Source organism: Glossina fuscipes, unplaced genomic scaffold (assembly GCF_014805625.2).
Source record: "Glossina fuscipes isolate IAEA_lab_2018 unplaced genomic scaffold, Yale_Gfus_2 1, whole genome shotgun sequence".
In the NCBI taxonomy this organism is placed as follows: Eukaryota; Metazoa; Arthropoda; class Insecta; order Diptera; family Glossinidae; genus Glossina; species Glossina fuscipes.
In genome coordinates this window covers 14,832,280-14,853,186 of record NW_023998415.1, presented here as the reverse complement: position 1 = coordinate 14,853,186, position 20,907 = coordinate 14,832,280, and the positions used below count along the sequence as shown (strand labels likewise).

General features: G+C 33.3%; 1 protein-coding gene across 1 annotated transcript; it reads left to right on the top strand.

The window, feature by feature from the left end:
• Positions 1–514: 514 nt before the first annotated feature.
• Positions 515–2,448, top strand: LOC119632195. The gene is made up of 2 exons (XM_038025002.1): positions 515–754; positions 1,485–2,448. The coding sequence occupies exons 1-2, from the start codon at positions 574–576 to the stop codon at positions 2,405–2,407; spliced, it is 1,104 nt and encodes a 367-aa protein (XP_037880930.1). The 5' UTR covers positions 515–573; the 3' UTR covers positions 2,408–2,448.
• Positions 2,449–20,907: the final 18,459 nt, after the last annotated feature.

The following is a 20,907-nucleotide window of genomic DNA, read 5'->3' as shown; positions in this document are numbered from 1 at the left end:
CAACAACAGCAACAACAACAACAACAACAACAAGAGTGTAGATATGCATGCACAAATGTATGTATATTTTGCGCTGTTTGCATATATACGTATGGTCATATGTAAATACTTACATACATAAGTATGTACATACACAAAAATTGCCAATATTTTCTGCAACTCTCTGTCAACGATATCTCTCAGTCAACGTTCACGCTAAAAATGCCGTAAAATCGTTTGTTTTTTTTTCTTTCTTTTTGTTCTTTTTCTGTTGGTATGATTTTTTTTTTTTTTTTTTTTTGCATTTTATATAAATAAAACGTTTATACTTATTTGTGCTGTATCTTGAAACCGTTTGACGTTAAACGAAACGATGTCGACTTTATCTTTATAGAATTTGTTGTTGCATTCGTTATTCAATTCGTTTTCAATTGTTTTCATTCACGGGCAAACAACTTTATTCCATTGTGTATACATAAAACACGTTACGGTTTTCTCTTTATCTTATACGTTCCCAGTTCGGTTTTCACTCTTAACGTGAGCGGTTTATCGATTTTGTTTACAACGGCAGAGTCGTGCTGATTTCGTATCACGATGCGAGAAAAAATTAGTATTAAATTTTTAATACATTTAGTGGGCGAGAGACCTGCTTTATGGGATAAAACATCAGACATGTATAAAGATCGTAGTCTAAAAGAGACATCATGGCGTGAAATTTGCGCCTTTATTAACGAAAATTATGAACGCATGCCATCATCAGTCAAAGAGGAGTTCAGTAAGTTTTTAAAGCCCTAATTGTAGTAATAAGTCTCTTCTAATAATAGCGTTAAGACGTGGTAGGGTTGCCATAAGCTACAAAAAAAGATCGAAAATGTATATACATGAACATTGTATAAATAAACAAATTGCCCTATTTGCTCATATTAATGTACGTATTGTAGGTCTTTAGGGAAATGCCAACATTATAAAAATGTCCCATACATTGCAATATTTTCGCAATATATGCAGCAAAAGGTAAATACGCTTCACTTTGATTAAATATATTATTATTATTATTATTATTCTTATTATTATTGTTATTAATTTCGCCAGAGAAATAAATTCTAAGACTAAACTCTTAAAGCACTAGCATCTAAGGCTATCGGCTTTCATTAAAAACTCTACCGCACCTGAGATATGAACCCACGACCATTGATTAAATATAATCACAGAAGCTGACTTACGATGAAGATTTTGTCGTTAGTTTTCCCCACTAGTTATTTATGAAATTGAAATCTACGAAATCCTTTAGTTGCCATGTCAATGCCTTTTCTAAAACTTTTCAATGACGTGCCTGCCTATACTACGTTTTTCGATGTCAAGCCGACAACATTTACATGCAATATAAATTTCCTTTATTAACTATCACAATAATAATATTTAGTATGTATTGAAGCCTATCTGACTTTCTTAATTTTTTTTGCAAAAAAAAAAAAAAAAAAAAATTCAATTAATTTTTTCTATAGCTAAAATGGTTGTTAAAAAATGGACTCATATACGTGATTCATGGGTTAAGTCAATGAAAAATGGCTACGATGAACAAACGTTAAGGCCAGCTAAACCTTATATATACCACGATGAGATGCAATTTATGAACAAAGTTTTACAATATCGTCGTCGTAGATATGACTTATTAGCCAAATTAGATGATGTGCTATTTAATCAAGCAAATATGGAAAATGAACAAAGTAGTCTTTTGACTATCGCTAGGAACACTAATAATAATAACAATGATGATCAAGATGATATTAAACAGATTAAAAAGGATTGTTACGATTCGAGTGATAATAATAATGGTGAATCACTTCACGTTAACGAACCTAAGGTGGCTATAGAGATTAATTCAGATTTTGATGATGACGACAATTGGCAACTGGATAACACTATTACGGCATCTTCACCGAAATCTGCTATGCTTGATTTAAAAAAGGAGACAATTACTAGACTTGAATTACCGCAACCGATGATGAGAAAATTGGAAATGAGTATGGAAAAATTGGAAGATAAACCATGTCGCAACCGCATGAACTCGTTACAGAATCCGTCTTTAGCGTTAATTCAAGATAATATGAATTGTCTATATGAAAATCGTCATTGGAACTTTTTCAAGGGTATCTTACCGTCGGTGAATAATTTGAATGATGATCAAACTTTGGAATTCCAGGCGGGCGTTATAAGTTTATTGCAGAAAATCCGAAATAGTCAAGCGAAATCTTTTAAAAGTAAAAAGCGTAAAACATCTAACGATTCAGATTGTGAATGGCCGCTTCATAATATAGATATGACACGACATTACCCTACCAGATCATCAAAACGCGATCCGTTGAGAGGTAAAGAAGTCGAGATCAATCATTTCGAGAATGAATTTGATGATGAAGATTATTCGTGAAATATTGTGAAATTTACATATAAATACAATATATTTTTTATTTTCATTTTTCATAATATATAAATGCATTATTATTTTTTATTTTTTTTTTTTTTGTCAATATGGCAACTATGTTTCCGTTTTTTTTTTTTTTTTTTTTTTTTAATTAATTTAGAAATCATGTTCTTTAATTTGTTTTATAAAAAGAAATCCGATGTATAGACGACATGTTTACGCGATCTATCTAAGGTATATGCAATTGATGATAATGATGATGATGATGAAAGACGGCATAAATGATAATAAAAACTGAAACGGAAACCGCAACGAATTAAAAACGGAAAAATCTAACCGAACGAAATATAATCAAAGTTCAAATCGACACATACTATAAATACAATTAAATGCATGCATTCATGTATACATTTATGCGTATGCATACAAACATATTATTCTCTCATGTTGCTCATTGTGCATTATATATATATATATATATATATTTTATTTCTTTTATATTACTTTTTGTATGTGCACCATAGTCAAAAGTTTGAGAAGCGTAAAACGTGAAAAATACCAGAGGCGTTAATAATGATAAATGCGTGAAAAAGAGAGATATCAAATAACAACACACAAAATAAGTGTGACAAGTTACATGCATACGTATGTGCTTATGCAGACAATCGTTTACGCTCGTTCGTACGTTCAGATATACGTGTTTAATATGGCATAACACGCACCGTTATTATTTAAAGAGAATCTATTTGCTCTGTGACATGTGATTAAGGTAAGAGAAAGATGTAATACAACAAAGAGAATTGACGCTAAAGAATGTTAAAGAGTATAAAATATTGTACGAAAGAGTATATACTTATATATTGATAGAGTGAACATTTTTTTTTGACATAATACTAAGAATTTTATTCTCCTTATTTTATGGTGAATTTGAAATTGAAAAATATGTTAAATATCTATCAACAAGGGTATTGACGTAAGAGTGTAAGTAAGTATACTAATTAAGAAATGAAGTGCCAACCTTGCGGACTTAGTTTTTTTTTTTTTTTTTTTTTTTTTTTTGTGAACAATTGATTAGGAAATCAAAGAAGATAGCGACATAATCTGTTTAGTATAATAATATTTAGTCAAATTTAGTTTGAAAGAAATCTCTGGGACACTATTAGAATACCTTCGCACTAGCTTGCTGCTACGACAAAATAATAAAATCATTTTCAAATTATTTAGAATATAACAGCAAGCACAACAATAATATTTGTCTGGAGGTGTTTACTAAATTTGACATCAACACGTGCTGGGTGTGAAGTTATTAATTGCAATAGGTTAAGATACTCGGCTCTCTTACTTAAACGCCTTAGTATTAGTAAACGGATCAAGCTCATTATCACAATATTGCATCTGCAAAATTTCATCCTTCTATCTCAGTTATTGCAATATTAAGAGGTTAGATTGCTTCATAGCAGATACGGTTCAACTATGAAATACGATTTTTGGTTATGCCTTCAAACATTCAACTGCAAGATTTGATTTATTTTATATGTTGTGTGTGATTTCAAATCTCCTAAAAAAAAAAACCTATATTTATTTCATAACACATCTTCAATATTCTTCAGATCAATCCAATATATAGAGAGAGCAAAAAAATTGGGCACTTGTCAGTAGAGCCTTAGGGCAAATTTAAATAGCGCTAGAATATTTTTTCTACATTTTTGATTGATGTTACTGCTAGCCCTTCTTTTTTTTTTTGTGGCCGCAGTTATGTCGTTACTTATTCAATTTTCGACTTGACATGCGGTCTTCTACGGAAAATATATATAAACCTAACTTTAACTTCCTATTTGAATCTTTAAAATCGTAATCCCATAGCAGCGTTTAAACAGGCAACGAGAGAAGCGAACTAATGAGAACATCAGAAGCATCGACAATCAACAAGTCTATGTATATAAATATGTATATGTATGTAGTGAACAGATCAAGTTAAATACATTAAGTGCTTATCCAAACAAGCACTTCTTCATTTTTAAGTTGAAGGCGAGATAGGCAATTTACTATCAATTTTGTCTTTACGGATTTAATCGAGTTTCTTTGATTTCCGAGGATAGCTAGAAATCAGGTGGACCGAAATCAAGCGAATTCCGATGAGTAAGTTTCGAATGCACCGTAGGAAGAGACATTATAGCATAAATCCGAACATTTTCCCCACCATTACTTTATGGTCAATAGATTCACGCAAACGACTCACAAAGCGAAAACAATGTCCCTCATTAACTCTTTGGCCCGGAAGGAAAAGTTCATAGGGCGCATACAACATAACATAACATAATCGATCTAAGTTTAGCCCTAATGATCACAGACGCATATGCGTACATAGCACATCATTCAATAAGACGTTAATAAGACACTTAATATTATAACACTGTTAACAAATGCATATGACTTCTGGATATTACCAATCTTTAAACGATACGTGTCACAATTTTATGACATTCGAACAATTAGTTTACAGGTTATAATCGTTTCAATGACATCAATTTATTACTTACGTAACGAGGCAGTTCGGAATTTCGTTTGTTGATTTTTGATGTAAAAAAATACCGTTAACAATCAGCATTACCTTCAACGATGTTAAGACGACGCTTAAACTGTTGAGAAAATAAATTTATGTTTAGTTTGCTAATTTTATACAAAGTTATATAAACACCGATGATGATGAAAGCTCTGGTTAGCCGAACTCGGCAATTGCTGAAGTGACATTGCGTGAGATACCTGGCACCCTTAAGACGTCAAAAGTCAGCCCATCCACCAATTTTCATGAGAAAGGGCCGTTTAAAGTAAGCGTCGCGTTTTTTTAATTTTGACCAAAAACAGCAACGCGTTGGAACCGATTGGGCGAAATAAAAGCGATCTTTCCATACCATATATGACGATGAATGAAACATAGAATAATTACTACATTCAAGAGTCAAATCGCCAGTCAGGCGAGTGGACAGGAACTAGCGGAGGCCAAAAAGACAAAAGTCGTCCACATTTTGAGATGCGAATGCTATAGTATTCACTAATTTACTCGACTATTTTCGAAACTGATAAAGAATCAAGAGTGCATATTATGTAACATTATAAGTGCGTTTGAATAACGAAATTACAAAAAAAAACAGCAGGCTATACCGGACCGGAGATTAAATGAGCGATGTTGCACACACAAATGTATTTTTTCTTTTTTTTTTTTGAATGCTCGACCGTCTACGTTTACTTATCAGATTCGTATCAAAATTTAGCAATGGTGATAAGTGTGGTTAGAAAATTCGCAATGGAAAGATGGGAAGTCGCGCAAAGATATATTTATATATATATATATATATAGACAGATTGGCGGAAAAATTTTGTTGTGCTTTGTATACCAGCAGATCATTTTACTTAACGTGCCTAGGCATGCGGATAAAGTACGTCATATAGGGTCTTGTCATTCAGTATACCTCTTGTGGGATGTAAGAGGACTACATTCAACTCCCTTAATCAATTTGTGAAGAACTGTAGAGTGAATAAAGTGTAGTCGATAAAATGCATTTAAGATATTGCATCTGATATGACTTCCAAGTAGCATGTAATACGTCTGGTTACTGGTAAAAATTATTTAACCCGTTTAGAAGTAAAGTTGTAGATGTTCGGATATGCGAAAGATGGTCTGACAAATTTCATATCTAGAATTTCAGCCTCAAAGAGGATCGTCAATCTGGGCGATAATGCAATTGCAAAGGACCTCGGCATTCACTATTCGACTGCTGAAGCTGCAAAAATCTTCAATTTTAATTGTTTTATTTCAAGTACGACAGAATTTTCCCACCAACCTAATATATCATATGTATGTACATATCACAGTAATCAAAATATGTGGGCCTGGCATTACGAATTACTCTAATATCCCCTATCGACCTGAAGTAAGAGCTTATAAAAGAGGCTATGAGCATGTTAAGCTCAGTTGAAAATTAAGTTTGCAATCGCAAGATTATCATGCGTAAATATTAGATGCTTTCATAGATTTTGATCATTTTTTCGCTCGAAAAAAGCATCTATTGCGAAAAATTATACCGATACCGTGTCGAAAGAACAATATTTGTTTGGTATCGATCCAATCATCGACCCATTTTTGCACTTCTTCAAGTTTGCGGAAAGGCGTGCTAGCTAAGCTATGCTGCAACGTTCTGAACAAGTGGCAATCAGAAGGCGCTAAATATGGTGAATAGGTTGGATGCGTCAGAACTTCTTATTCGAGCTGCAACAATATATCTTTGAACACTCTTGCAACGTGTCGTCGATCAACTATTGGTGATATTTTTTAAAACAATACATCGTTCAGGTTGTTCAATTGAGATCGGTAGACATCTGCGGTAACAGAGTCATGCGGTTTGAGCAGCTCATAATACATTATAACTTGCTGATCCCACCATATGTGCAGTAAATCTTTATGGCCATGAATATTCCGCTTCGGCGTCGATGGCCGATGGCTTCCGTGGAATAACCCAAGAGAAACGTCTTCTTTTTTTTATGCCTGGCAAGCAATAAAACCGCGATGTTGACACGGTTCGAAATGGCATTTTCAGTCAGTTCGTTTGGTAGCCCTTGGATCTTTATCATCGCCTATGAACGTTTAGATAAAATTCATTTATCAATTGCTAAGCTGCCCGAAAGTTCTTTAAGGATTTGAGTTGAGTTTTCGTCCAATAAGTGTTGCTATTCATTGTCTTCGAACTTTTTGGTCATCCAGATAGCTCCATCACCACTTTTACGCTGTTCAAGACAAAACAGACAATTGAAATATGATGGATCAGCATCAGCATCAGCATAAGCTTCTAAAAGTGTTTGATGGGCAACAAAAGTAACGAATGCCGAAAATGCAATTTTGAGCGTTCCACGATTAGCCTCTGTATACCGCGAATAATTCAATAATACTAAATGGAAAAGTGAAGAAGCATTACTTTATCAGTATCATCAATAGAGGTCGCTGGTCAAAATGCATGCATGCATCGTTCGAATCAGCACTAATTCATCAATTTGCCTATAAAGGAAAGCGGATAAATTCGAAATAAATGATATTTCGAAACAATTGAAATTGTTTTTTTAATTAATCAAAGCTTTTAGATTTTACAAAGAATAAAGTCCGTCATGTATCAAACTTGGCATATTTCGTAGATTTCAAAACAAATATTGTCGATACTTAAATTGCTTGGAAAAAACATTTAGACTTTCATCTTAATGCATGACACATTGCATTTATTTGTCAGTTGGGCGAAGAGAAAAACTATACTAAATGGATATCTTTGATAATTTTGCTGCGACGAGTTATGAGCAGACTCAACCTGTTTGATAAGCATATCTATACTTATATATGGAGGTGGTACACACCTACTACGACTGTTTTGCAATTTTGCAACTTAATTAAAGTAATTAATTGTTAGTGGAAGTCAAACTGTAAAATTCAATTAAGTGATTAGGCCATAAGTGCGATCCGGCAAACGAGGTGATTAAAATGGATATGAAATGAAATAAATTAGTAAAATACTGACAAAAAAAAAAATGAAAAGACCACAAGAGTAAAATAATTATTATGACATTTTGTTATTGTGGTTGTTATTTGATGTCGTTGTTAGTTGATTTACAAGAATAACAAACTTATTAAACGGAAAGCTGCCAGGAAATATAATTTATTAACAATAGCGGATAAACCAAGTAAACGGAAATTTTGCAATTTTTTCCCCCTTTTAATCTACAAACAACAAAATTTATATGAATTTTTCGGTTTAATCAAAACGTGGAGTAGTTTGAAAATAAAAATTTTTGAAAAAAAAAATTTTTTTCCAAATCTTTTTCAAAGCATGCCTTCATCTACGACATCATCCAAACATCTTGACATTCCTTAGTATTTTCGGATATAAAGATTAAAATTTGCCAAAAAAAAAATTAATCAATTAATGTTCGCTTGTATTGGTCATGAATCTCGTCAAGGTGTCAGCTTGAAATTATAGATTTCGCTTAATGTACAACAAGACATATGTTTAGTAGATGCGTAAAGAGGAAGACAAACTGTGAACAACACTTTCACAAATTTTGTTATCGAATTGTGTGTGGATTTATTTTAGTCTTTGCTCAACGTCCGTCCATCATTTTCTATCAAATAAAACCAAAAAACAATTAATTTGGAAAGAACGGATCTAACGAACTAATAATGTATAGAAGGTCTCGCAGCTATGATATGCGATGCGGCAAACGTTAGATCATTGATTTTTCAATTTTATTAGCAATACTCTACGGCTCCTTTTCCTATCTTTTATTATCAGGTATAAGATTGATTAGCCCCTTTTCGATTTTTCATAGTCACCACAGAGAAGATTTATCAATTTATAATATTCATAATGACAACATGCACACACACACACACACACACACCTATATCCTAGCATGAGCTTTTGAGAGTCACACGAAATTCATTAGACATTTAAAATTCAGTTAATGTCTACATTAACTAGCAAAAGCGATATTATTTACCACTAGTTTGTGTCTGCAATGGGAATACTCTTTAATAAATTACATTTATTATACCATTTACTATCTACTGTATGAATAAATATCCCGCCCTTTCATATATATTATACTCATGTGATCCAAAGTTAAGGTGAATTTGTTTACAAAATGCGAAAATCTTTATTTGTTCTTGCAAATCTCGCTCAACTTCATGGCTTTCATGACATCCGCCCGAAAAATTTCATAACGCATAACACCGCGATAATCGTTTCAGACTGCGGCGCGATATTTTCGGTTTTGGTTTTGAACGATATTCCGAGTCCTATGCATAGATGCAAAGTTCATTAACTAACTAATGAGGCATTTCCTGACATCCTGGTACTCAGGTGATCATTGTTCTACGGACATATTTAAAATCACAAAAATAATATACCTATGTTTGCAAAAGTTCATCGTTTCATTTATTTGAACTGAATTAAAATTTTTTAACTTTCAACTAAATCACACATATAGCTATGATAAGAGAGTTATACTATTTTTTAAAATTACATATGTAGAACGCGAACTACTTACGCTACTACAATAATATTAAATAATTTCATACAAGAGAAAAATATATTTTTATAAAAAGGGGAAACAACAGAAGTGAAAGAAGAACAAAGGTATGGTTGCATCGCATCCCAAAACTTAAGGATTATAAGCAACGGGGTGAACAAGTGAACAGTGAAAGGTTGCAGACGTTAACATTGACGTTAAGTTAAATTAATACGAATGGTGAAGGTGTGGCGTCACTTATTATTTGTAGCTTTGCTAAATAGGTCTAGATATAAAATGAACCTACGCCTCTCCCGTGAAGATAAAGTCATTAGCAGTCATTTCTTCTCATAAGTTGTCTGGTTCCATAGTGTCTACATGACAACGATAGGATGGAGACCATGCGATGGAAACATAATCAATTGCGATATTTTATACGTAGGGAGTTCAATATGTAAATTTAACCGCAGCTTATTATCAAGTAGTACCCGCAAGATTAAAAAATGTCTCCACTTTCTGCAATTTATGTGACTCGATAAAGTATTCCGCTCCTTCTTAAGAATGATAGTTCTTTGCTTTTATTTAGATCTAATCTAAATTTTTGCGTTGATATTTAGCATTGACGGGGACGACGTGTTTTACATCATTCGCATTGAATTGCCAAGAGTAATGGTTAAATTGCTTACGTAGCAGCAGGCAGCTATCGAATAACTGGCAAGACTTCAAGCAAGATTCTCAAATTACAATGCGTACGATATCGCTGGATTATGCTCTAAGGTTTAGTACATAACTGTTTATTATTTTCTCATTTTCATACAAAAAAAAAAAAAAAGAGTTAACCGCAAATTCTTTGTGAACTTTATTTTGCTATTGGCAACTTCCAACAATTACCAAAGCCGTTCAAACTTCTGAGCTCCCGAACCGAATGACGTAAAACTTCTGTCAGATGTTGATTGCAATTATACCAACCCAGTGTACACTTATACTTGAAAGAAAAGCCCCCTTTTTTTTTTTTGAACAAAGTATACAATGCCTCCTCCTACTTTTGAACATGATATAGAACTTGTCCGCATAGCATAAAGTTCTTTGCAATTGCATGTAAGTAAAGACTGTCAGACTATCCTTATAAGCAGCTGTACATTTAAAATCTTCTCAAGCTTTCAACTTACAGTACGAACGCGTATTTTATGCCAAGAAGGCATCAACCCGTTCTAGTCAGCCATCGAACTTTTCTTTTTAAATCAGTTTTTAACGAATGAACTTCTTCTTTTTAGACAAATACGCTCATCTCTTCCTAACAAGCATAGCTCAATCCTGACGATTAACGATTAAAGACGTATTGCGCATATTACTGTAAAACGTACGTACAGAGATTATCTTTCATTATATGTACGTATAATATTTTTTGATTACAACGGCATTCCTCAAGGTTCGTATTTTTTTTTTTCGGAATAACTAGTTTGTGAATAAAGTCTTTTGTTTTGTTTGTTGTGTGTGCTCTATTGTTTTGTAAGCTGTTACAAATGATGCAGGCGTAACCAACCAAGCAATTGAAACCGTTTGCATATTAAAATAAAGACTGGATGTTAAAGTGCAATTATTCATTACAATTTCCATCGAAATCTTTTTACAATCATCATTATTAGCACCCAACCTTCATTATTACTTACACCGATCGTTCAAATAGTCCAAGTAAAAAGAAAAATTGTTATCTGTCGGCTTAACGCAAATATATCTAAATAGGCATCAGGCGGACAGATAGAGAGACAAGATTAAATTAATTTAGAAAATGATTACAAACCGATCGGAATTGTAAAAAAAAAAGTCTATCTGTTGTCTAAATGTTTTGAGATCGATACATTCTCACATGCTTAATATACGTTATACCATAGATATGGTGTAAGTGCAAATGCATCGCGCGTATTGTGCGGTGAAGTACAGGTCCTGAAGAAGCTCTCTCTCTCTCTCTCTATCTATCTATCTATCTATCTATCTATCTATCTATCTATCTATCTATCTCTATCTATCTATCTATCTATCTATCTCTTTTACTTAGACGAAAGGTCCATGGACAGCTTAGCAATGCGATTCTTTTTGTCACACCTACGATATTTACATATTTGTTTGAGCAGAGGTTACAAGACATTCCGGTAAATACACTGAGTAATTGGATTTTCGAATTATTTCTTGATGTACAATAAGGACGCGCGTAAGGATGCGATGCAATATCTTGAGACCATCTTATTCTATCCCTGAGGACATTTCGGTAATGGATCATAAAATCATTCGTTATTATTATAAAAATTTGAACAAAATGTACATCAAATATCGCCTGGGGTTTATTTAGTAAAATCGATTTTTCTTTGTAGAAATTTTTACTGAAATTTTTCTGCAAAAATACATGAATTACGCGGCAAAACATTGCTTATTCTATTCCCAATACAGGGCTTACGTGGTATATGCAGGCACGTATACATGTATAGATAAATTTATAATAACATCTAGGATTTATTAGCTAAGCATACAGCATTATATGTACGAGTATGTAGATGCATTCGCACAACTACTGGTTATTGTATTGAAACGCATGCAATGGGTGCACATTAAGTTACGTGACTATTATTTATTAGCGCCTGATCCCACAACGTATGCATGCAAATGCACGTACTCAGCACAAACATACACGTATAAACGTGCAAAATTATTACCCTTCGAATAGTTCACATAACTGAGGCAAGCATATGAAAAATAGTCCAGCGAATATTTTACCGCACTGGCATAAACTTTTAACTTCTGAAACCAATAGTGGAGGCAAAATAGCAAAGAGAAAAATACGCTTAAATCAATGAAAAAAAAAAAAAAAAACAAGCTCTCTTAAAGATTAGTGTGCAAAAACATATACACAAATAACGCCGAGACAGACTGATAGTTAATTGTGAATTGGAAAAAGGATAAGTGACATAAGATGAGAAGTTTCTTAATGCTTCACTCTTCCTGGAAGGATATTTCCTTACATTTTGTTAGTACAATATAGCAAATTCTTCTCTGGAATTACAAGTTTCTTTTTCGGCCATGGTCATGTTTTTCGGGATTTTTTTCTAATTTTATTTTAAGGCTAATCAAAATGAAGCTTTCACGGATTCCGATTCGAATAGTTCATGCGAGATATCTTCGTGTGACGGTGCGAAAAACGCCTTCGTCAGAAAGTTTCAGAATTTAACGTCTCCGACTGTAGTTAAAACATTAAAGAATTCAATAAATTTTTACAGTTACATGCAAGCGATAACTTATGCCATTAACTTGTAAGCCAATTCTAGATCTAGATAAGAGATTAGATATGGGCTAAACTCTTGCTTCTACCTTGCCTGTATTTAATTAAAGGACTTCCCGTTACAATTCCGATACTCCCCACAGGACCGTATCGAGCAGCCAACGGCTCCGTCACTCCCACTCAGGCATTGAGAGCAGCTCAAGTTGTGCAACCTGACTCGCGTGATTTTCATAGTTTGAACTATAATGCTATTGGATAATCGGTACTAAGCGACAAAATCACTCTTGCATTCGAATCACTCATACATCCTCCAAATGCATCCAAATTTTTCTGTGTGAATTTTCAATGTCCAAGAAGAAGCATCGCCTCAGCCAAATGCCAAATCCACAATTACACTATTATTCCTGTGTGGCCCGTTTAATATGCGCAGACTTGTTGTAAGCCTTGAACATGCGTAAAAGATGATTGTTTAGCAAAGTAGCCGGCAGGCAGACGACTTGCTCTGGCTTCGCAACGGCGAGTTATTCTCGCCGGAACAACGGCTCGTTTAAGAAAATTTTCATTCACATATGAAACTTAAAGCAAATTTTTTTCATTGTTTGATTAAGAACAGTAGCGGCTTTAAAAGACAGGGAAATAGGTTACAGTGTTTAACATATGTTCACTGTTAAAATGTTAAATTTCAAATATTGCATACGATAAATACAATAATGTTAAAGCCATGTATTCTGTTGTGTTGGTTGGCTTGATTCGAAACATCTGTTACTCTACACCATTTGTGCGACAAGAATGTATTAGATTTGTACGGATAAATATAACACGCAGACGGATTCGAGGTAGATCCACATCGATACTCTCCGAATTGATCTAAGTCCATCTGTCCATCTGGCTGTTTTGTATTTATATTGTTCAATCCACAGGTTATAATTTATGCGATATTTTAATGTGTTGAACTAAGGCGGATACCATTGAAAATCGGATCACTTCTTCGCCATTATATTGTAAAAGTTTTTTTATCAATATATTAATATTAATATTAAGAATTTTTTAGTGAAATCGACTTATTAAGGTAAATATAGAAAATTTGATAGAAATTTGCGATGATGACATTAAGACCAAATTATAATCATACGCCCTGGTCAACCATCAAAGAAATGTTTTCATATTTCAGAACTAGACGAGTATTTAAATAAATTTCTTTTGTTTTAATTCGCCATAATTACCATCATACCTGGCGGTTGAAACTATTCCGTTACTAAAGCAGAAAATAAGAAGAGAATCAAGCATAAAAAGCACAAGTCGAAATGAATTTCGAAAAATAAAAGAAAAAATAAAAAAAACCAAAGACTTGAAAACAACGAGTTGAGAGCAAAAAAACAAATAAGAACTTTACAAAACACAAAAAAAAAAATATATATATATATATATATTTATATATAAAAAAATAAAAAGAAGTAGAAAAACGAAAAAAATATGTAAAAGGTTTCATAAACGATGTTGGTCGAATCTTTTCATAGCAACGATTGAAACAGACATTTAAATTTTTGTTTTTTTTTTTTTTTCGCTTTCCTTAAATATTCATAAGTAAAGACGGATTTGTGGCAAGCACGCTTTAGCTGTTCTTATCTGTATCGAAAATGCAAGAATAAGTAAGCAAGAGTTGAATGAGAAAATTTCAGATTTTTTCAACAAAAAAATGCGCTCACCTTACTCTTACGATATATTACGTTTTTTCTATTCTATTTATATCTTCGCTATTATGACCGATTCTTTCCGCTATTGGGGCTCTTGCTTTCGCTTGACATGAAAACAAATTATTGAAAATTTGATTTAATTCATTTAAATTTTTATCTTGATTACAATTTTCACTATAACATATGATACACGATCGAATACGGAAGCGTTCGAGTGTATCTCACATCACGATTAAGTTAATATATTTACCAATGAAGTATTTAAAAAAAAAAAAAGAAGAAAAAAATTTCGTTATAAGCTGGTGTTTGTATTGCTTGGCAAATTGCGCCGTGTGGAGCATAAAAAATGCCAACGAAAAATTTCGCAGAAAAAAGGAAAGGATTTGAAGAAACGAAAGTCAACTTAAAAAGTTTATTAAAAGGGAAACTGAAAATAAAAATTATTTTCCCCAGAAACAACCAAGGAAAAACATTTTATTTTATTTTTTTTTTTTTTTTTTTTTTTTTTTTTATTATTTTGTAAGCCCCGGTATAGCAAAGTATTCGAAGAAAAATGTTATGGAAAGATTTAGTTTCAAACATTTTAATGTACAATTAAAAGGACGAAAGAAACGCAACAAGAACTACAACAACGGTTCACATTTATAAATAATTCAAGATCTTAGCGCAAATGCTTGAAGAAAAAAAAGGCAAAAAGGGGTTGCAGGAGCCAACAGAAATAAACTAATTTGTCAAGTGTAGGCAGGTGTCGGTGGCTTGTCATGTCTCGCTCTATTTGTCTATATAGATTTATCTATCTCTTTCTTTCTATATGCTATGTAGTTGTGTAGATAGTGACTGTCTGTACGTACGACTAAAAAGTTAATGTCTGTTTCATGTAAGGAAAAAATTTTTGGGAAAAGAAAAACTTTTACTAAACTTTATCGTCTTTTTCTTCTTTCCTCTTTCTTCTCTACTATTTTAAGAAAGCGAACTGAAAACATAACGAAAAACCTAAGAAAAAGTATTTTAACAAACTTTAGTTTTTAAGTTTTTATGGTTCGTTGCCAAGACTCAATTTTAAATACATATAAACATTATTATATTTACCGTATTTATTGCTGTTCTTCTTGCATTTGTTGTTTTTAGTTGCAAGCTACCATTTACCACGAGGAAAATATTTTATTTGTTTACAACATTGCATGTGTTGGCCTAACAAAATGAAAGCAGGATGAAAGAGGAAATGAATTCAGAAAAGCCAACCCATTCATATATATATATATATATATATATATATATTCACTGAAACCCATACACATTATTATATATACATTGAATTACGATACTTGGTGTATAAACGTAGATAGTGTGCGTTGCATATGTATATACATTGTTTCCTCATTTTATTTCCTCGTTATTTTTGTGCCTTTTTGTGGCATATTAACAAAAACCAGCAAATAACAACAACAAAAAGTCAACTTTTAGTAAAGTTGCTTTCAAAGTAACACGGACTTAAACGGGTAACTAAACTGTGTTTACCTTCAGGCCGAATTTTGAACGCCCGTCAATACTCCATATTATACCATATGAACACACCTCAAGATTGCATTCATTACATTCCAATCCTTTAGAACACCTATGTACATATGATATGATGTATATATGATATATATATATATACATGATATGAAATTGTGAATACGATTAACGTGGCGTACGACTAACTCGTACGCTTCCCACATTAGGATACTCGTAAAAACTTATTCATTACTTGTAGAATCTGTTATAGCATGCAGTGTATATGCGAGAGGGTTACTACTTGGATAATAAAGAACAACATATTATCTACATATTATTACTGGTTTTAGAAAAACAAACCATCTCATTAGCTATATTTGTACATTATGGCCTTCTCTTTGTGCAAAATTTCCAAAACTCAAGTAAATCGCTGAAGCGCTTCTGGTTAGAATAATAACATGATTTAAGTATATATACTTATGATATTAGTAATTGTACCGAAAGATAAGATGTGGCAGTAACTTATTTATTACTTGAGATATGACAACCATAGCTTTAATTGTTATGAAAGGGACGTTTCAATTGCTTCATCTACTTTTGGGATAAATCTAATGAGAGCCCTATATAACTTACGATCATAGTCGTAGTTTTATTAGACAGAAAATTGCATCTCGCTTGGAATTAAATTAAAATCTGATGGGAATTGTTTCAACGGGAATACGATTATTTAGCTTATAATTATGTTTGGAATTTTAACGGTAGGTGATGTTAAAAGAATGACTCGCCAATTCATAAAATGCGGGCGACAATTGGAATTTCTTTCGCTTAGAATAAAATCACTCGCCCTTAGGCATCTTCCAGATTAATTAAAACTTAGAAAGCGCGCTAGAAACATTTGTTATTATTGTATTTTAAAAGCTTCAATCTATCTGAACTGAGTGACGTGTAGAAATTTTGTTGAAAACAAAAAAACCGGAACACTTACTGTCTAATGCAAAGCAATGATTGTCATGAAAGCTCGCATATTGGAAGACTAGATATTCTCTCCATATCGAAGAGTGATAGCGCCTACATATATTGGGATTCCAAAAATTTTGACCTATATGATCCAAATTCGGTTGCGCCGTTAACGCTACTATGAATTAATTTTCATCATAAAACATTGAAAATTAAGCCTTTTTCGGGGCTACTTACTACTCATGGTAAATCTCATGGGATCCATTCTAATTTTTACCTTGACGTATGAGGAATTCCACTTTTTACCACATAAAATTTCAATTTCCGTAGAAACAGTTACATGAGAGAAGGTTCAAAAACTTACCTCAGCCGGTCCAAAGTTTTCACACCAGATTGATATGCCGAAATACTATTACTTAGAAAATTTAGATAATTGCAATTTTTTTCCATTTAACAACTTTTCAGAATAGGGAAAGTGGTCGAAAAGTGGTCGACCGATCTAAACCATTTTCAATAACTTCCGTCCCTGGGCCAAAGTACGCCTGTGTACCAAATTTCATCAAAATATCTCAAAAATTGTTACTTGCGGCTTGGACATAAATTCACATGGCATCAGACGGACAGAGGTGCTTAGATCGGTTTAAAAAACGGTTCTGAATCGATCGGTATAATAAAAGATGGATTTATCTTAAGTCTTTCTAAGCGTCCGCACTAATTTAATATACCCTGTATCACAACTGATGTAGGATATAAAGATCACAGAAGAAAGTTTTTAACAAGGGGAGGGATCGAGATTGGCGCCATTTTTGGCAAGTGAAAAAAGTGGCCAAGTTAATAACGGAAATTAATAACCGCGGAAATGAAATGTTTAAACTAAATTTGATCTTACGCTGTTCCTTGCAGCGGAACAATCTCACCCCACTTATCCGCGGTGGGGATTATAATCCATATTATCGGGTTATAATTTTCCCAAAGCAAATTGATGCAAGCATCTCTTGAAATATTATATCGTCACCAAAACGAATCTCAGATATTTCGGCTATATATTGCGACATTCTTTTCTCTCATACATAGTTGAAAAGAGTTTTCCTTGCTTATGGTAGACTTCTTTAATCGAATCCTACGTTCTTCCTTTGGTCATTTCTCACCACACAATAAGGGAAGGGATTGCAAATTTTCTCGAATTAAGACATCTTTCATTAGGAAAGTAACGCTCAAATAAAAAATTTTTTGAAAGACGCCATAGTTAACATGAATGCAGACCCTGGCATATCCCCATTACAAACTATAAAGACGACAAGCCGCGTCAAGATCTTGGCTTACTAAATGACATCATCAAACGGAATAAATATTTCCAGTATATAATTTTCGTGATTTCACAATCATGTTACATTCTTGCCACGATCGATTGAACATTCGCGTACCAGCAAATTCCGCTACGACTTTCCGATATATATAAAAAGTTAGCAAGAACATTATTTGGTATATGAGACTTGTTTTGCTTTTACTTTAATACCATTAATCGCTCAGGAGACGTCCACTGCCTATGCAACACGGTGATGGTCAGAGAGAAATGGAGAAAGACAGATAGAAACAGAGTGCGTCGTATGTTATTGCGGATGTGTGCATCATCGGTAAGGTTATGCGTTTACCCGCTGGACCTTCATTGCAACTGTCATCAAATATGGTCAGACTATACGGGAATATGAACCCGCATGCACTGAGTTAATATTTGCAACTATTATCTACTTAGCTATGATGAGGTCGTTCGGTGAATTCGTAAATCGAAGTAACCTTTATACGCCTTGATCTAAATAAATTTGTAGAAAGGCTTTCAGAATTTCGCGAGCACGGAAAACTAGCAAAACGTTTTCCGAAGTAACCTTAACTAGTTTCATTAGGTTGCTCTTAGTAAGCAAACATAGCGTCTGTATTTCACCTCATAAAGCGTAAATAATGACATATTGCAAAATAATTGACCCTGTTTAAGACCTAAGACGCATACTGGGCACGTTAAACTTTTTTACAACGGTGCTAGCGTGCACTATGCTCGTCGAACAGACATCAAAAGTAACACGTTACAAAAATAAGCGAAACGTCTTAACCGTGTAAAACTGAAATATCCAAATATTGTCACTAAAGCCGAAGCAAACTCTGTTATAAAATTCAACGGAACTAATATATCAGTAGAAGCGCCATTCTACGACACCGCACATACCGATAGGGAACTATTAACAGCATACAAAGTAACAGAGCACCTTAAGCACACATAAAGCGAAAATTTGCATATAACAGAAGCCATTGCATTTTATTTTTACTTCCTTTTCTCAGATTGTTTGCTCAGATATTGTCAATCGCTGTAGCAACTACATCCGATATATTCACAGAATTGCTGCGAGGAGACGCACTATTATGCATTCAAGTTGGGTATGCATTCGACAAAATCGGCATTAATTAAATGAAAAGAAAGTTGAAAAAGTAGCAGCGAACCAGCGCCAACAAATTATTAGCATGACACGAGGCACGGCAACCGAAGGAACGCAACGACCTCTCTCTCAATTACTTGAACGCTCAAAAGACGTCAAATAGAAAATTCTTTATAAAGATCTGCAGTTTAAGGCATACAAACTACGCTGCATCCCAGAACGAACATAAGACAAAAAATACATACAGAATTATATATGATCTTACTAAACATTAAAATATTATTATTTTAGGTTTTATAGAAGCATTGAAAAGCAATAAACTTAACTTTCATAAATTTTAAAATCAATTTTGTTTAAATTATCCGCCATAAGATCTTTGAAGAGGAGAAAAAACCAATTTGCAGTCACGAGAATGTTAGCCTTATACCAGCTCGGAAGATATTGATAGACATATATGTTTATCTTATGAACATTTAAAACAACTAATAGAAGAAGTAGTCTTCATTCTTATACAAAGTCATGTGTCTCAAAATGTACACCAGGTGTACAAGTACATAAATATATAAAATAGGATATCTGCATAGATAGCTCTAGCTGTCTATATGTATGAAGCATATAGATGTCTGAAATTGTGTTTCATTTATAGTTAGAATATTTGGCAGCAATAGGCAATCATAATAGTAAGAGACATTACAGCAAAGCATTTTTGTTCCCCAGGATGAAAATGAAAAGTGGATGTATTCTGAAAATCCAAGGCACACAAAAATGCGTACGCAAATCTCGGCGCACAATCGACATCTCCGACCGAATCGCTATACCAAAACTATGATACTCTGTGTTTGTAGAACCAGACAGATGTGATCTGTTAAACTGTGATGGAACGGCTAATACCAAACAATTAACAATCGTTTTAAAAAACATGGCCAGCATATCAAGAAAAACGACACAACTCATTATACTGCCCTCACTACGTTTAGGTTCTTTGCATGATTTATTCCTGGTACGCTCAACTTCTTAGCAGGTAGTTCTCAACTTTATCAACATCTCTCTAATCACTCTCTTCGTATGTCGTCAGTAAATAAATCGTAGGAAATTTCCTTTCGTTCGCACACAGCGACCAAAATCCTCGCTATCTTGTTTTTAATTTCCCTAAAGACTTTAAATGGGTCTTATGAGTTTCCCGACAAATGGCTTTGGAAGTGTAAGCAGAAATTTTTGTTCGCCTCGCCTTCCGTTTCCAAGTTTTTAGCATTGTGAACTATTTCAAGAATATGTATACCTTATAGAGTCTCTGAAGCTTCCTTTTGGGTGTTTCATATATATTTTGGGAAAAAAGAAAATGGGTCTGCCCTCATCTCGAACAATCAAAACTGATTAAACGATTTTAATTTATACATACATGCAATACATGCAAAAACATAACTGTATTTTCCCGTTATGTAGTAGTGCTAACCAATATTATTAACTTTGACGGAAATTCTTTAGAGTTCTCGTTGAAATTTAGGCTATTTATACGTCCATGGCTGTATATTGCATATACAGTCAAACCTGTTTTTGTGCGGTATTTTTTATGCGTTTTTTTTTGTGCGATTCTTTTTTTTGTGCGATTCTTTT